Source organism: Magnolia sinica, chromosome 12, assembly GCF_029962835.1.
Source record: "Magnolia sinica isolate HGM2019 chromosome 12, MsV1, whole genome shotgun sequence".
Lineage (NCBI taxonomy): Eukaryota > Viridiplantae > Streptophyta > Magnoliopsida > Magnoliales > Magnoliaceae > Magnolia > Magnolia sinica.
This window is the reverse complement of record NC_080584.1, coordinates 84,572,808-84,588,488: the sequence shown is the minus strand read 5'-3', so window position 1 is coordinate 84,588,488 and position 15,681 is coordinate 84,572,808. Positions and strand designations below refer to the sequence as shown.

At 38.1% G+C, this 15,681-nt stretch overlaps 1 protein-coding gene across 1 annotated transcript; it reads left to right on the top strand.

Annotated features, from left to right (window-relative positions):
* The first annotated feature begins 7,017 nt into the window (after positions 1–7,017).
* Positions 7,018–9,555, top strand: LOC131221975 (putative pentatricopeptide repeat-containing protein At5g40405). Its single transcript, XM_058217280.1, has 2 exons — positions 7,018–9,166; positions 9,219–9,555. The coding sequence occupies exon 1, from the start codon at positions 7,131–7,133 to the stop codon at positions 8,985–8,987; it is 1,857 nt and encodes a 618-aa protein (XP_058073263.1). The 5' UTR covers positions 7,018–7,130; the 3' UTR covers positions 8,988–9,166; positions 9,219–9,555.
* Positions 9,556–15,681: the final 6,126 nt, after the last annotated feature.

The window sequence follows — 15,681 nt, the reverse complement described above, 5'->3', positions numbered from 1 at the left end:
TACAAAATCTAGTTTTCTTTTTTTTTTAATTTTTTTTTTTTTTACAATTTGTCAATTTTTTTACAAATTTGTTTAATTTTTTAAATTTTCTTTTTCAAAATATCATTTTTTTTATCGAAATCTTGTTATATAACTTTTAAATTTTTCTTTTCAAAATACAAAATCTAGTTTTCTTTTTTAATATATATATATATATATATATATATATATATATATATTATTTACAATTTATCAATTTTTTCACAATTTTGTTTAATTTTTTAAATTTTCTTTTTCAAAATATCATTTTTTAAATATCACTTTTGTTATATAACTTTTTAATTTTTCTTGTCAAAATACAAAATCTAGTTTTCTTTTTCAAAATATATTTTTTTTTACAATTTGTCAATTTTTTCACAATTTTGTTTAATTTTTTAAATTTTCTTTTTCAAAATATCATTTTTTAAATATCATTTTTGTTATATAACTTTTTAATTTTTCTTTTCAAAATAAAAAATCTAGTTTTCTTTTTTAAAATATATATTTTTTTTACAATTTGTCAATTTTTTCACAATTTTGTTTAATTTTTTAAATTTTCTTTTTCAAAATATCATTTTTTAAATATCACTTTTGTTATAAACTTTTTAATTTTTCTTTTCAAAATACAAAATCTAGTTTTCTTTTTTAAAAAATATATTTTTAAACAATTTGTCAATTTTTTTATAATTTTGTTTAATTTTTTAATTTTTCTTTTTCAAAATATCATTTTCTTATCAAATTTTTTTTTTTTCAAAATTATCAACATTATTAAAAGTTCTTAATTTTTATTTCAAAATCTAGATTTTTATAAAATTACATTTTTTTTCAAAATCTAAATTTTTTTCTTAAACATTGTTAGTTATTTTTCCAAGCTTTTTAACTTTTTTTTTTTTTGAAATTCATAAATTTTTTTATTCTTAATTTTTGACTTGAGCATTAGAGACGGTTTAGGACCGTCTCTAATGCAGACAGTCTTTGACAGTCTCAAATAACCATAATAAGACAGCTAAGGACCGTCTCTAATAGAGACAGTGTTTGACAGTCTCAAATAGAGACTGCTAAGGACCGTCCCTAATACAGGTTATTTTTGACTGCCTTAGAAAAACAGTAAAAGACGGTTGATGACCGTCTATAATTGAGACGGTCCATGACAGTCTCATATTACCAATACAAGACGGCCAATGACCATCTGTAATATGGATGGTCCTGGACCATCTCAAATGACCGCATATGAGACGGTCCTTGACAGTCTCAGACGGAGACAGCTAAGAACCGTCCCTAATATAGAATATTTTTGACAGTCCCAGATTACAGGAAACGACGGCCAATGACCGTCTCTAATTGAGACGGTCCTTGACAGTTTCAAATTACCAGTAAGAGACGGCCAATGACCGTCTCTAATATAGACGGTCTTTGACTGTCTCAAATGCTAGCATATAAGACGGTCAGAGACCCTCTTATTTCAGACGGTTAATGGCCGTCTTTTATTTGCAGTTAACGACGGTTTTTGACCGTCTTAAATGATTTGTGGACGTTAAAATTTTTAAGACAATAATGACGGTCAAGGGTCATCTAAAAGTTTAGAGACGGTTTACAGCCGTCTCTAAAGCGTCTTTAAACTAAGCAATTTTAGAGACGGTTCAGAACCGTCTCTAAATTCGTCATTTTTTCTCATTTTTCACATAGTGGTTTGGTGTGATGAATGGAAAGAGTCACTTCTTGGTTGGTTCCTTCCATAAGATGGTTGTGTTCCAATTGCTCATCTGTTGTGCCCCAACAGCAATGTTGTGATGTCACGGGGCTCCTTTGAAAGTGGTGGCTTTTGTATGGCTGGTGGAGAGGAAGAGAGTTTGACCATCAACAACCTACGCAAAAGAGGCATTGTGACCCTGAACATGTGCACTTTACGTACAATGATGAGACAATTGGTCATCTGCTCATTTCCCTTTACTCAAGGGATTTGGGATTCTATTTTTTATTCTTTCAAGGTGAAATTGTCAATGCCTACTTTGGTGGAGGTTTTTTTTTTTTTTTTTTTTTTTTTTTTTGACGTAGGCCATGGGGTTTATCTTCCAAATCAAGTGTGGGCGAAGTGGCTACTGGTGATTCTTGCTGTTCTTTGGATAGTGTGGGGGAAAAGTAGTGGGAGATGCTTCAACAACATTGGGAATGATGTTTGTTTTGTCATATGTAGGGTGTGATCTTATCTAGCCGAATGGGCTTCTGTAATGCATCTTTGAAAGATTGTATCTTGCTTTTTCGCTTGAAAGGGTGGTAAGCTTTTGCACACCATCTTGGCGCCTCTTCAATAATACTTTCGTCTTTCAAAAAAAAAAAAAAAAAAAAAAAAGAAGGTGATACTCTAACAATTTTCTTGTTGAAGACTTGCCATAAGAAAGACTCGGGTGGCCCCTTTAATCATGCCCTAATATTTAAATGAGCCCCTACAAAAACTCGCCTTATCATCTTCTGGAGCTGCACCAATGTTTCGGATTAAAGGAACTATTGTGGTCTTGTGATGGAAGTCAATGCTCCTCACGTGTTTCCAAAGGCCTAAAATGCTACTATCACTTCCTCCAATACATGGTATGCTAGGGGTAGGATCATGTGAGCCACTCCAATGCATATGTCGTCTATGCAATATAGTTTTACATGTGAACTATATATATATATATATATATATATGATTTCAAATTAGGATGTACATATGTTTAACCACCTATGTATATACAGGAGCACAAATTTTTTAGAATATTACATCTAAACGAGCTACTGATGCCCAATCCAAGTGTCTTGGGACTAATTATGATTTGCAGCATTGTCCCCATTGTCGTATGAGTCCAGCTGCAAACGTTGGCAAATACCTGTTTTCTTGCAATGGTAGGTGAAGACAAGGGGACCAGAAAGATAAATTTTCTAACACACCTTCCACTACAAGAAAACAGGTATTTTCTAACACATCTTCACCAGAAAGAATTAGTGGGTGTAGTCTAGGAGTTCCAATTACGGTGAAACAACGTAGCTATATTTATTCATGTATAGATTGATACGTTGGAGAAATAATATAAGACACCCAAATCATATTGTATGACATGTAATAACAATTAAAATGCATGTGAAGTATATGATGCCCTAACCTAGAGTATCTGAATCCTCGAATAACTAGTTAATGACACATAATACTCCAACAATGAAAAACAAACCTACATAATGGCTATGTACCACCAGGCTTAGTATCTAAAATAACAAAACAAAGGAACATGAAATCCGTCCGGTAGGTAGCCGAAAGTGAAATATAGCATAGGAAAAAAGAAAAGAAAAGTAACACTTGGTAACAAATAATTTAAGTTTGTTACATCCCCTCAAAAAAATCTTCTGTTGTTAACGTAAGTGCCGTGATTCATTTTACATCCAAGTGGCTATCTCATCCCTTAACTGAGCCCACACATTCATGTCCCTTTGCATAATGTTCACTACCAACCTTCCCTCACCAGCCACAGTTACCTCGGCCTATCGATGATGGTGTAATATCTATTAACGTACCACCACAACTATCTCCGAATGGATAGTTGCAACAATTCAAATTTTAAATATCTATATTATCCAATCGACCCTTTATTATAACTACATTCTATGGTAACTGTCTGTGGCTATCCATTTGCATATGTCAATTTATAATAATGTATTAGTCTTGATATAATTCCCTCAATATTTAATATGCAGATTATTGAATAATCTGAGTTAATTTGCAGATTGTTGAATAATCTATTTTGAAAACTAATTAATGTAAATATGTTAGGGTAGAGAACTTTCAGATCCTTTTTCCTAATGTTTTTTACAGAGTCTAGCCGACTATGGAAGCAAAGTAACTGGCTAGTGGTGACTCCAGTCTAATATATTCCCCTATACTTTAACAAGAGCACACATGCCACTAAAAAGTCACACGTGAGCCCGATCCACCCATGATCTACCATCCTCACCTTTGGATAAAGGATGTATGGAGTTTCTTCTTTCTTAGGTTTTGTGCTTTTACAAGGACTCTTAAAGTTCTTGGTAACAGAAACACTAAAGCTATAGCCATTATCATACCAAATGCACTCATTATCAAGTACCCTTTACGTATGGCTCTTCAATTCATTCTATAGACACATTCGCCTAGGGTTGATAAGTTGATTTGAGCCCACTCGAAGGCCTAAAATCAAGCCAAAACCCAAGCCCAAGTTCAAGCCCAATGCAAGGCCTAAATCAAGCCCAAATCCATTTAACTCGAGGACTACAATAAAGTAGAAAGAAGGGGACCAGAGAGGAATTGACACCTCATATGGGTTCCCAGTTTTGATTGAGACCCATTCACATGGAAGGCGTTGCATGATGTACCACCCGCCACATGGAATCCCGCAATTTTTTCACAGGTTAAGTGGGGAGGGTAAAAAGTAACTTTTGTCTTGGAAGCCTACTTGGGGTAAAATGATCCCTATCCCCTAGGTTTGCCCAAAATTATGCTTCCTACTATTCGTTCCAACCAACCATATTATGCAACATAACACACTATGTCCTTAACTAATCATAACCCTTAGACGCTTATTTAGTCCCTAAACTTTCTAAAAATGCTAAAATGCCACTCAAAACAACTATAAATATCCCCCATATAATCATTTCTAATCAATCTCTTATCCTTCCGTTACTCACCATTACCAAGAAGATTTAAGGAAGAGAATATTTTGGACGCATCTTCTTATTTTGGTGCTTAGGGTCAAAGTTAATCGGTTTATATCGAGTCGTTATATCGATTTTGACACGCATGTAAAATTGAAAACAAACTAAGCAGCTAACATATACTAATAGTATGCTTTAAATTATTCAAATGTTGGCCATATAAATGGATGGTTAAAAAATGGTGGCAAGTCATTCATTTGTGATTCTCACGTTTGTAGCTTATCAGAGGGAATTTCCTCACTTTTGGCCAAAGAATATATTCCTATAGGCTTATTACAGCAATTTAAGCTACTGAATACAAAGTTTTTTGAAAAAAAATTCCTGTGCATTTTAATTATAATTTACCAAATATAATTGAAGATTTCAATTTGTATCAATTTTATAATAATTGATTTTGGCACAACTGCATAATTAAAAACAAACCAAGTAACTAACATATACTAATAGTATGCTTTAAACTATTCAAATGTTGGCCATATAAATGGATGGTTAAAAAATGGTGGCAAGTCATTCATTTGTGATTCTCACGTTTGTAGCTTATCAGAGGGAATTTTCTCACTTTTGGCCGAAGAATATATTCCTATAGGCTTATTATAGCAATTTAAGCTACTAAATACAAATTTTTTTGAAAAAAAAATTCCTGTGCATTTTAATTATAATTTACCAAATATAATTGAAGATTTCAATTTGTATCAATTTTATGATAATTGATTTTGGCACACCTACATAATTAAAAACAAACCAAGCAACTAACATATACTAATAGTATGCTTTAAACTATTCAAATGTTGGCCATATAAATGGATGGTTAAAAAATGGTGGCAAGTCATTCATTTGTGATTCTCACGTTTGTAGCTTATCAGAGGGAATTTCCTCACTTTTGGCCAAAGAATATATTCCTATAGGCTTATTACAGGAATTTAAGCTACTAAATTATATATATATATATATATATATATATATATATATATATAGTCATGCTCCCCTGCGCACCTACGCACGTGCGCACCTTTGCACACGTGTCATGGGTGTCTAATCTGAACGGTCCATGTGATGCGGAATCCCATGAAACCTCCTGTGACAAATTCTCACCCCGATATAAAATTCTGGTGGGCCATAGCAAAGAGAAATGCAGATCAAGGGAGGAAACTGTTTCAATTTTTCATGGCCCATCAAAGTTTTAGATCAAAGTAAAACTTGGTCATGGGGGGTTTCACGAGGTGCTGCTTCACATGAACGGTTCAGATTTTGGATCCACATCACGTATGATGGGTTCTCAAAAAAGTTCATATGTAGTAGGTACGAACTGGTTCGCAGGTGTATATATATATATATATATATATATATATATATATATATATATATATATATATATATATATATAAAGAAACTTTCAATGCATTTTAATTATAATCTACCAAATACAATTGAAGATTTCAATTTTTATCAATTTAATGATAATTGTGATTTAGATTCAATTCATATTAAATTTAAGCCCCTAGCTTCTTAATCATTAGATAACACCGTATCAATCACAAGAATGCAGCTGCCAGGCTTAATTTGGCTACGGAGGATGGTGGGGTGTTACAGTCCCGGGTTTGCCTGAAACTTTCCGTCAATCCTAGCTTACGGCCCATTGGTCAGGGACCAACGGCTTCGTAGCTATCTCCCTATTAAGGTGAAGTCATCAAGTTCGGTGGGCCCTACCATGATGCATGTGTTGTATCCACACCGTCCATCCATTTTGAGATATCATTTTAAGGCCCGAGCCCAAAAACCGCAAATTTAAAGCTGCGAGATAAATTTGCTGCTGAAGCCGTGAGCAGCTAATCTGCGTCCCATTGGTTAGGCACTGAAGAACCAAGAGAGTCAACCGATACACGTCGTTCAACGCTTTTTTCAGATAATTTTAATATGTGAACCAAAAAATGAGCCTGGTCCAAAGCTTAAGTGGACCACAAAGTAGGGATTGAACGTCCACCATTAAAAACTTCTTGGGAGCCGGAGAGATTTCGGATGAAGCTGATATTTGTGTTTTCACTTCATCCACGTCTACATGACCTTATCAATAAGTTGTATGGTAAAAAAACATCACATTGGCCCTTAGAAAGGTTTCAACGGTGGCTGTCATTATCAGTGAAGGTTCCTTTGGTGTGGTCCACTTAAGGCTTGGACCTGCCTAATTTTTTATTTCATGTATTAAAATTATCTGAAAAAAACGTTGAGCGGCGTGGATAAAACACTTACATCACGGTGGGCCCCACAGAGCCCTGCCCGGATAGGAGGCAATCCGCGTCCCCATTAGCTACAGCAGCAGCAAGTAGAAAACGAGCAAGCAAGCTCAATGCAGGGGCAGGAAAATAAAATGCATTTCCTCTTCTTCTCGTCTCTGAAAAATGCCGTCTCTAACATCTATTATTTCCCGACAAAACCCAAAAGTGATAGAATTCCTAGAAATATGCAACTCTCTCAATCAAATCAAGCAAATCCACGCCCAAATGCTCGTAACCGGCCTTGTCAACAATCCTCTGTTCCTTGGGAAATTCATTGCTTCTATTTCCCTGAAACCCCCTCAAAACCTTAACTATTCCCATCAACTCCTCATCCATCATTCCCAAACCCCACCTAACCTTTTCACCTTAAACACCATGATCAGGGCCCACTCCAAGGGCCCCACACCCCACCACAGCTTCCATTTCTACCGCCAAATCCTCCAATCAAACCTCCCCCCTGACAACTACACCTTCACCTTCCTCGTCCGCACGTGCGCCACGGTCTCCTCACTTGGTGCCGGCCCTGCGGTACATGGCGCTGTTATGCGTCGTGGCTTCGGGGCCGATGCGCATGTCCAGAGCGGGCTGATTCACATGTATGCGGAATTGGGTTCCTTCGGCCCTGCCCAACGGCTCTTTTTGGAGATCGCCCATCCGGATTTGGTGACCCAGACGGCGATGGTGGGTGCCTGTGCAAGCTCTGGGGATATTGAATTCGCACGGGAGCTGTTTGATGAAATGCCGCATAGAGACCCCATCGCATGGAACGCAATGATCACAGGGTATGCTCACCGCGGGAAGTCGAGGGAGGCCCTGCATTTGTTCAATTTGATGCAATTGGAGGGCGTGAAGGTCAACGAGGCAACGATGGTTTTGGTCCTTTCGGCATGCGCACACTTAGGGGCGTTGGATCAGGGCAGGTGGGCTCACGTCTACATAGAGAGAAATAGACTCCAAATGACAGTGACTCTGGGTACTGCACTCATAGACATGTACTCAAAGTGTGGCCACATGACCAGAGCTATGGAAGTCTTTTGGGGGATGAGAGATAGGAATGTCTATACGTGGAGCAGTGTCATGAGTGGATTAGCCATGAATGGTGCTGGCGAGAGATGCCTTGAGATATTCTCTCTAATGCAAGAAGAAGGAATTTCACCAAACGAAATCACTTTCATCTCTATTCTTCGCGGCTGCAGTGTGGCTGGACTGGTTGACAAGGGCCGTGAATACTTTGACTCGATGAGCCACATGTACGGACTTGAACCCAGGCTTGAGCACTACGGGTGCATGGTTGACTTGTACGGTCGAGCTGGACAGTTAACGGAAGCGGCCGACTTCATCAACAACATGCCTGTCAAGCCTCATGTGGGTGCATGGGGGGCTTTGCTCAATGCTTGCAGAATTCATAGGAATCTTGAACTGGGTGAATTTGCATTGAGTAAGATTGTTGAGTTAGAGCGTGGAAATGACGGGGCATATGTACTTCTGTCGAATTTGTATGCTGATACTAGGAACTGGGATGGAGTCAGCAATGTGAGGAAGCTGATGAAGGTGAATGGGGTGAGGAAAGAGCCTGGCTGTAGTGTTATAGAGGTTGGTGGTGAGATTCACGAGTTCTTTGTGGGGAGTAAAACACACCCAAGATATGGAGAGATTGAGATGATGTTGGAAGAGATGTATAGGAAGTTGAGGTTGGCAGGGTATGTGGCCCATACAGAGCAAGTCCTGTTTGATATAGAAGAAGAGGAGAAGGAGGATGCTTTGTATAGGCATAGTGAGAAGGTAGCCATTTCATTTGGGTTGGTTAGTTTGGATGAAGGTGTGGCCATAAGGATTGTGAAGAACCTTAGGGTGTGCAGGGATTGCCATGATGCTACAAAGATGATTTCAAAGGTTTTCAATAGGGAGATTGTTGTGAGGGATAGGAATAGGTTTCACCATTTTAAGGATGGGGAGTGTTCTTGTATGGATTATTGGTGATAGGGTGTTCAATTTTATTATAATACCATTTTTTACCATTTATTCTTTGAAGGGGAGTTTGCATCTGATGCATTGTCAATGCTATTGCTGCATGTGATTTTGTAGGCATCATATTACAATGCCAGTCATTAGTACCAAGGCCAGCCTCCACAGGCTGAGCTAGGCAGAATGCATTGTCAGTGGGGAGTTTGGCTGGGGCGGGCATGTCTATTAAAAGATAGGTGTCTTTAGGATGGGGAGTTTGGCTGGGGCAGCACCATTTAAAAATTCATGACTTAATCTGCAGATTGTTGAATAATCTGTTCTGGAAATGTGGATGCGTTTTAATACACAAGTTTGGAATGTTTTCTTGTGATTGTTGAATAATCTGAAATGAGGATGGATGATGAACACACTACTGCTGCACAACAGCAGTTTGAATCCACACATTCTCTATTAGCACTCACTTTGAGGGTACAATGTTAAATTCCCTCTCTCAATGCTTAGCATGGGCTTTTTTATTTTATAAATGCCTGTTAACAACTGGAGCTCGGTGCTTTTGTCTTTGATGTGATATATATTTTCTGCACGAGGCTGGATCAACTACAGATGTTAATATGATAAGCTTAACCTACAATTCGACGTTTGGGGCTCAGCGGGATGTTCCACATGACATCCGTGCTCCCTGATTTTGTCCTTTGTCGTATGCTTGTATATGGGTAAATACAAGAGGCTCTTTGCTCATTTTGTTCTGTCTATTGTTCACATGCATGCATGTACGCATACATCTTCACCTACCTTTTATCATACACCATGCTTTCAAATTGCAGGATGCAATGAGGTCTGCATCATCCATCACCCAAACCTTTAACTGGTGAACTAGCCGACAATACCATGAGTACCCCATGAGTGGGAGAATGTTAGAAATAATGGGTCGCAGATGGCATCGCTCATTCAAGTAATGAGATGGACGCTTGGATCTCCTCAGTACACATCAGCCAGGGCCAACAAATGTGAGGTTTATAAAATTCGAATTTAAAGGCTGAATGTAGATTTTATTAATATGAATGCAGTTACAATTGGCATATAAAAGTAAATAAAGAAAAGAAGTTACCGATGACTATTCAAGTTGAGTGAGATGGCTGTGGACTGGAGAGACCACGCATATCCATATATATTAACCATTTGATCATTGACCCTAAATACATTCAAGATCATTTACATAAAAATAGGTCTAAAGAAGAACATGATACATTTGTTAGGGACCATCATTGATTGCCTATGATTCTAAAGAACCACCATTGCTAGGCAATTGTAACAATCCCATCCATGGCTTGGGAAAATATGGCTATAGATGAGAGGGCCAATTAAAGATGGATTGGATCATCCGATCAGTGAGAATTTTGCATGGCAGCCCATGAAAATGTGTTCCAAAGGCAGTTCAGATCGGTCAATTGAACCGTCTTAAGTGAACTGATGCAACCATAATCATCATAACTCAGTGCTCTGAGAGCACTGGAGCATTTTTCTATTTTGTATATGCATGGGCTCTCCTTCTGTTCACAGTTGAACTGAGTGTTGGTTCTCCACCCACTTCCCAAAATAAGGGAATAACACATTTTGAATATTCTGGTTTTGAAATAAGTATGGGTTTCCTGTTAATAGTTCAAGATACATGTTCACAGACTCTTGGTGCACACTGTTCCATACCATTTTACCTATAATGCATTGGTCAAAACCAATTGTTTTTCTCCTTAGGACCTCCTGTTGGACTCTTCCATTCTGTTATTATCAACAACTTCTCAGGAAGCTAACATTACCTCCCTCTATTGCAGATGGTCGAACCCATGTTGGGCGGCGATGTATCCTTTCTTTGCCATTTGAAATGTATAATTTTTCCTTCTCACGTAGGTCATGGCATTTTCTGCTGAAAACTGAAAGGACCTGACTAGATATGGAAAGCTGTGGCACATTTCTGGCTTTTCCCTGGGGAGATTTAGAAGAAAGTTTCTTTTGATTTAATATTTTTATTCCTTATGCATAAAAGATGTAAAATCAAACAGAGGCCTTTACTCAGCTTGGTATTTTGTCCAAAACACTTATGTTATTTTATTATCAATCTAATTTCAGATGAAGAAAAACATATTTGAAGAAATTCATGTAATTTATGCTCATTATCAGTACACATCATGATATGCCATGTTTGTTTCTACTATATTTCCGGAGGAATTATGGGTGTCTGATGCATCGGGAAGTGTGTCTTGGTGCACCCGATCATACAAGTGGGGCCCATGTGTTGATCATCCAGACTGTCGTATGAAGAGCCACACAGGTAATGGGGATGCCCCATAAGTCTCTAAAATTGGAAGATTCTTTTCTTATGTGCCACTGCAAATTTTTATGATCATCCCCTTTGAAAATTTATGGGATGTGGTTAATCCATGGTTGTGCCCATTAGGTCAACGGTCTCAATGACTGAACCATGGACCTCAGTTGTACAGATTGCGTGTATTGGGACACTATACACGTCCTCTTGCATCAGGATCCCATAATTCTACCATTTTCTGTCCAAGACAGCAGGATCCTTTTTGAATATTGCTTCACCATTTTTATGTCTTGCAACGATATCTGTCATTTTCGTTTGCTTTTCCACTTCTCTCAGATGTCATGACAGAAGTGTAGGTCCCCACCTATATGGAATGCATGACCAAATAAAAGCACCTGCAATTTGGGCTAAATTTTGTACATTTCCTTGAGGCTATTTGGATTGGTGGAAATCAAAAGTAACTGAGCAAATGAAATCGATTTTCTCATATGTGATGGTTTCTCTTTTGTGATGGACAGGAGGATTGAGGAAATTGATTTCGCAGGTTTCCTCTATGAAGGGCATATCCTTTTCCACTATCAAACCTAAAGAAATGGAAACCTTTTCCTTTTCTACAGTTTTCCTCAAATGTGACATTTCCTTTTCTTGGCTACTTATTGTGAAAATTACAGTACCTATATCTATGGCGTAACTACAGTTACCTATTAGTATGTAATTACAGTTATACCGTCAGAATATTATAATACTTTCTTTATACACTTGGGTAAAGATTAAACAGAGAAAATTCATTAAATGGCCTAAATATCCTATTTAATCAAACATATCGTATTTTAATCATACATGATCTCTCTCTCTCTCTCTCTCTCTCTCTCTATGGCGCATAAATATCAGCTGAAATCTTCGCCTTTCCATTCATGGCCAAGAGATAGTCTTATAAGAAGAGAAATACAACAATGGTCCACATCCCAATGGAAAGACTAGTGATGAATCACCAGGACATTCAAACCCATTCATCAATCACTAGGTATCATTAATCTATCCTTTTATTTCATTGGATTTGGACCAATGTTGCATTGTCTTAACCATCTAGTTGCATGCCAAAGTTACAAGGGCTAGGTTAGATCAATGGTTGGGATCTACAATTCATTTGCTCGACTTTTCCAAACTTAGGGCTAAGAAGAACATGTGAGAACACGTCACACATGTATGCTATCCAGAATATTCATTAAGAAGGGAGAAATATTCAAATTTCCTGGCCAAAATTCCGACTAGTAAATTCATCAAAGAGGCAACACGTGAAAGAGAAAAATTGACATGCTAGGAAAAGACAATGAATGGTCTTCTGAATTCAATGTACAAACTTGAAATTTGCTACACGACTTTGCATTACATCAACACAGAAATAGAAGCCAGAGCAAACGTGATACAATTGTTGTGAGATTCTTCTTCCATCTCCACATTGTTGATCCTTTCGTAGACTTGTAGTATTAAAACTAACTACAGGTTTTCCCCCCCTTTTTTAGAATTTAAACATTTTTCTTTTTTGAAAGATAACACTATCAGGGATTGAACCCTGGATCACACACACACACTGCAGTCTCTACCGGTTCACACACACTACACTTATTTTTAAAACTTAAAACGTAAACTTTCATTTTAAAACAAGGGATTGGGTCTGTGAGCATTAGGAATATCTAGAATCCTGAAAACATTGACTTGATCTGTAGCTTTTACATCCATCGCTATATAGTTTTGCCAAGTTCTCACACTATTCCACATGGAAGTGGGCATGCTAAAATGTGCCACCTGTGCGAGTTCCCAGCCACTCACAAGTAGGCTCCATTTAGATGCCCGGCCCATAAGTCTGGCCAGTTCACTCATCAGGTGGCCAGATGTTGTGCCCAACTGAGGAGGGAACTGATCCGGTTTTCTTGCCAGTGCATCTACAAAGTGGGGTCTGCCTGATGAATGGCTTGGATCTTGCACATGTTCCACGTGTTGGCACATCCGCCTTCCTGGGCTGGTATGTGGGGGCTTAGCAGAACTCCCCATCATGTTCTTCCTTAAGTTAGATAACTGAATGATTTTCTAGTAATTTTCTCGCTTATTGACAAGTTTCCAGAACTAGCGCTGTGTCTTTTGTCTAACCTTCAATCTCCACCATGACTTAGAGGTTGAAACATGACCCTTGGCCTACTTTACTCAGTAGCTATTCATGTATTTTAGATTACTCCATGGCTATTTTATGAGGTTGTAGCAGATGTTTTGTCTTTTCGATCTGAAACCACTGTGATGGAGCGCAAAAGATTGCTGTGATATGGACATTGTCTTCTCATTTTTACACGTGAACCAGATCTTGTGTGTGATATTTCAAACTTACCTTCATTCCTTATTGATTACTTAAACTGGTTTACTGTTTCATTCTTCAACGGATGTTGCTCGATGTTGTTTCTGTGTTCAACTTGGTTTCATCCCTCTCTCAAAAGGAGCAATCTGTAAAACTCACACGGGTGGAATTGAGGTATGCTTGAGTCAGTCGATCATGCTTTGTAATATCTGGTCAAAAGAAATGGTTCTTGTTTGACAGTTTGACCCATCATTGGTATAGTTGGGGCAGCTTTTTTGGTATCCTAAGCTGTTGATCTGGTGGGCCCCATTACTTCATGGGCATGCCTCAAAATCTCACATATCAGATGATCCTATCTGTTTGATGAAAATGGGCAATTACAACCAGCAGGCTACATTTCGATTAGGTACAAATCGGAGAGTGAGGGTCATCAGATGGTGGACACTTTTGTGGTATACGCCTAAAATCAAAGAACTCCACAATAAATTCTGGGCCCCACATTTACAGTTTATTGAGCTGAGTAGGTGGTCGATCAAACATTGTGTAATTTAGCTGTTAATGTTTTACGACCTTTGCTAAGCGCACATGCGTGTGCTATAAAGCTCACGTACACACTGCACATGTGACATCTAATCCATCAGTCACCTTGGTCTGACCTGGTACACATTTCCTCTGGTCCAATCTGCAAGTGGGGCCCAATATTGGAAACAGGTGGATGGGTTACAAAACTTCAACAAGTTTTTTCAGAGGTGTACATTTGTTTTGCAAACTGTGGCCCACTTGGCTAATGGATCATATATTGGTGCTGTTCTGATGGGTGGATTGGATCTCAGATCTAGCATGCCATGCTGGCACATGTGTGGTGTGTACATGAGCTTTACTGCATGTGCATGTGGGCTTAGCAAAGCTTACGTTTTACTGCTAGGTTTCCTTGTGGGTTGGATGATGCGGGCCAGATTTGCTTAGTCATTTCAGGTTTTTTTTTTTTTTAAAAAAAAAAAACACTTTACAAAGTTTATGAGCATGGTTGACTACACTCGATACAACATTTCAAGTTGCGAATACCATCCCCCAAGTGGAGATTTTCTTACCTTAGAATGCGTGTGGGAGGGCGACAAGTTTGTATTGCACGAGAGGACCAATACAAATAAGAGAAAGAACCAAGATGAGGATCTTGAAGAAGGGAGATCTATTCCTCTTGGAACATCTACCATACAGTATCAGAGTAGTGAAATTTTGAATGAAGGTAAGCCATCTCACCTTTAAAATGCAATGACATGTTTGACGTAGAAGCTTCACTGTTTGCTTTGGTTCTTATCTCTGGAAAATGCTAATCTCCATGCACACGTGAGGTAAAAGAGCTCACACTCTATAGTTGTTCACGTGCAGAGAGACCCATGCATCTCTGAGTGCGGTCCCTTCTTTTAGGGGTGGCAATGAGCTGACATGTTTATCAAAATCCAAATGCACCTTTATGTGTTCCATTTGATTGTGATATATATTCTTACTACGTTTTTTGTCGAATGCTAGCCCCATCTGTAGATGATGAACATGCTTGGAAAAAGGTCCCTACAACCGAAGTAGTTGAAGAGCGCTCAGGTCCCATAGAACTGATGAAATTTCAATTCAATCCATTGAGATGGATGATGGTGTAAAGATTGATTATACCGGGGATGGAGATAATGTACACCATGGTGACTCTTTCATCCAACCTTTTCATAAAAACCAGCCTTATCCTAAATTCAAGTGGGCCGCACCTCATGACCTTCCAGATTTTAGACAGAATTTACCCATCTGAATATTCTATTGGGCGGATTGGTGAACACAAGGATTTTTGCTCTATGGATGGAATAGATGTCACACATCCAACATCGTAGGGCCCAGTCAGGCCAAGTGTCGCCACCATTTCTGAAATGGTGGTGAATCCTTAACAGGATCTTACCCAAATATTAATATATGAAATCACTTGATGGAAAAAAGGAATTTTGGTCCATTGGTGATGGATGGATGTGCCTATCATATGAACTATTTGGATCAATGAA

Bases quoted from the DNA above. Each gene is read 5' to 3' on its own strand.
- LOC131221975 (XM_058217280.1), top strand. From the start codon at position 7,131: ATGCCGTCTCTAACATCTATTATTTCCCGACAAAACCCAAAAGTGATA.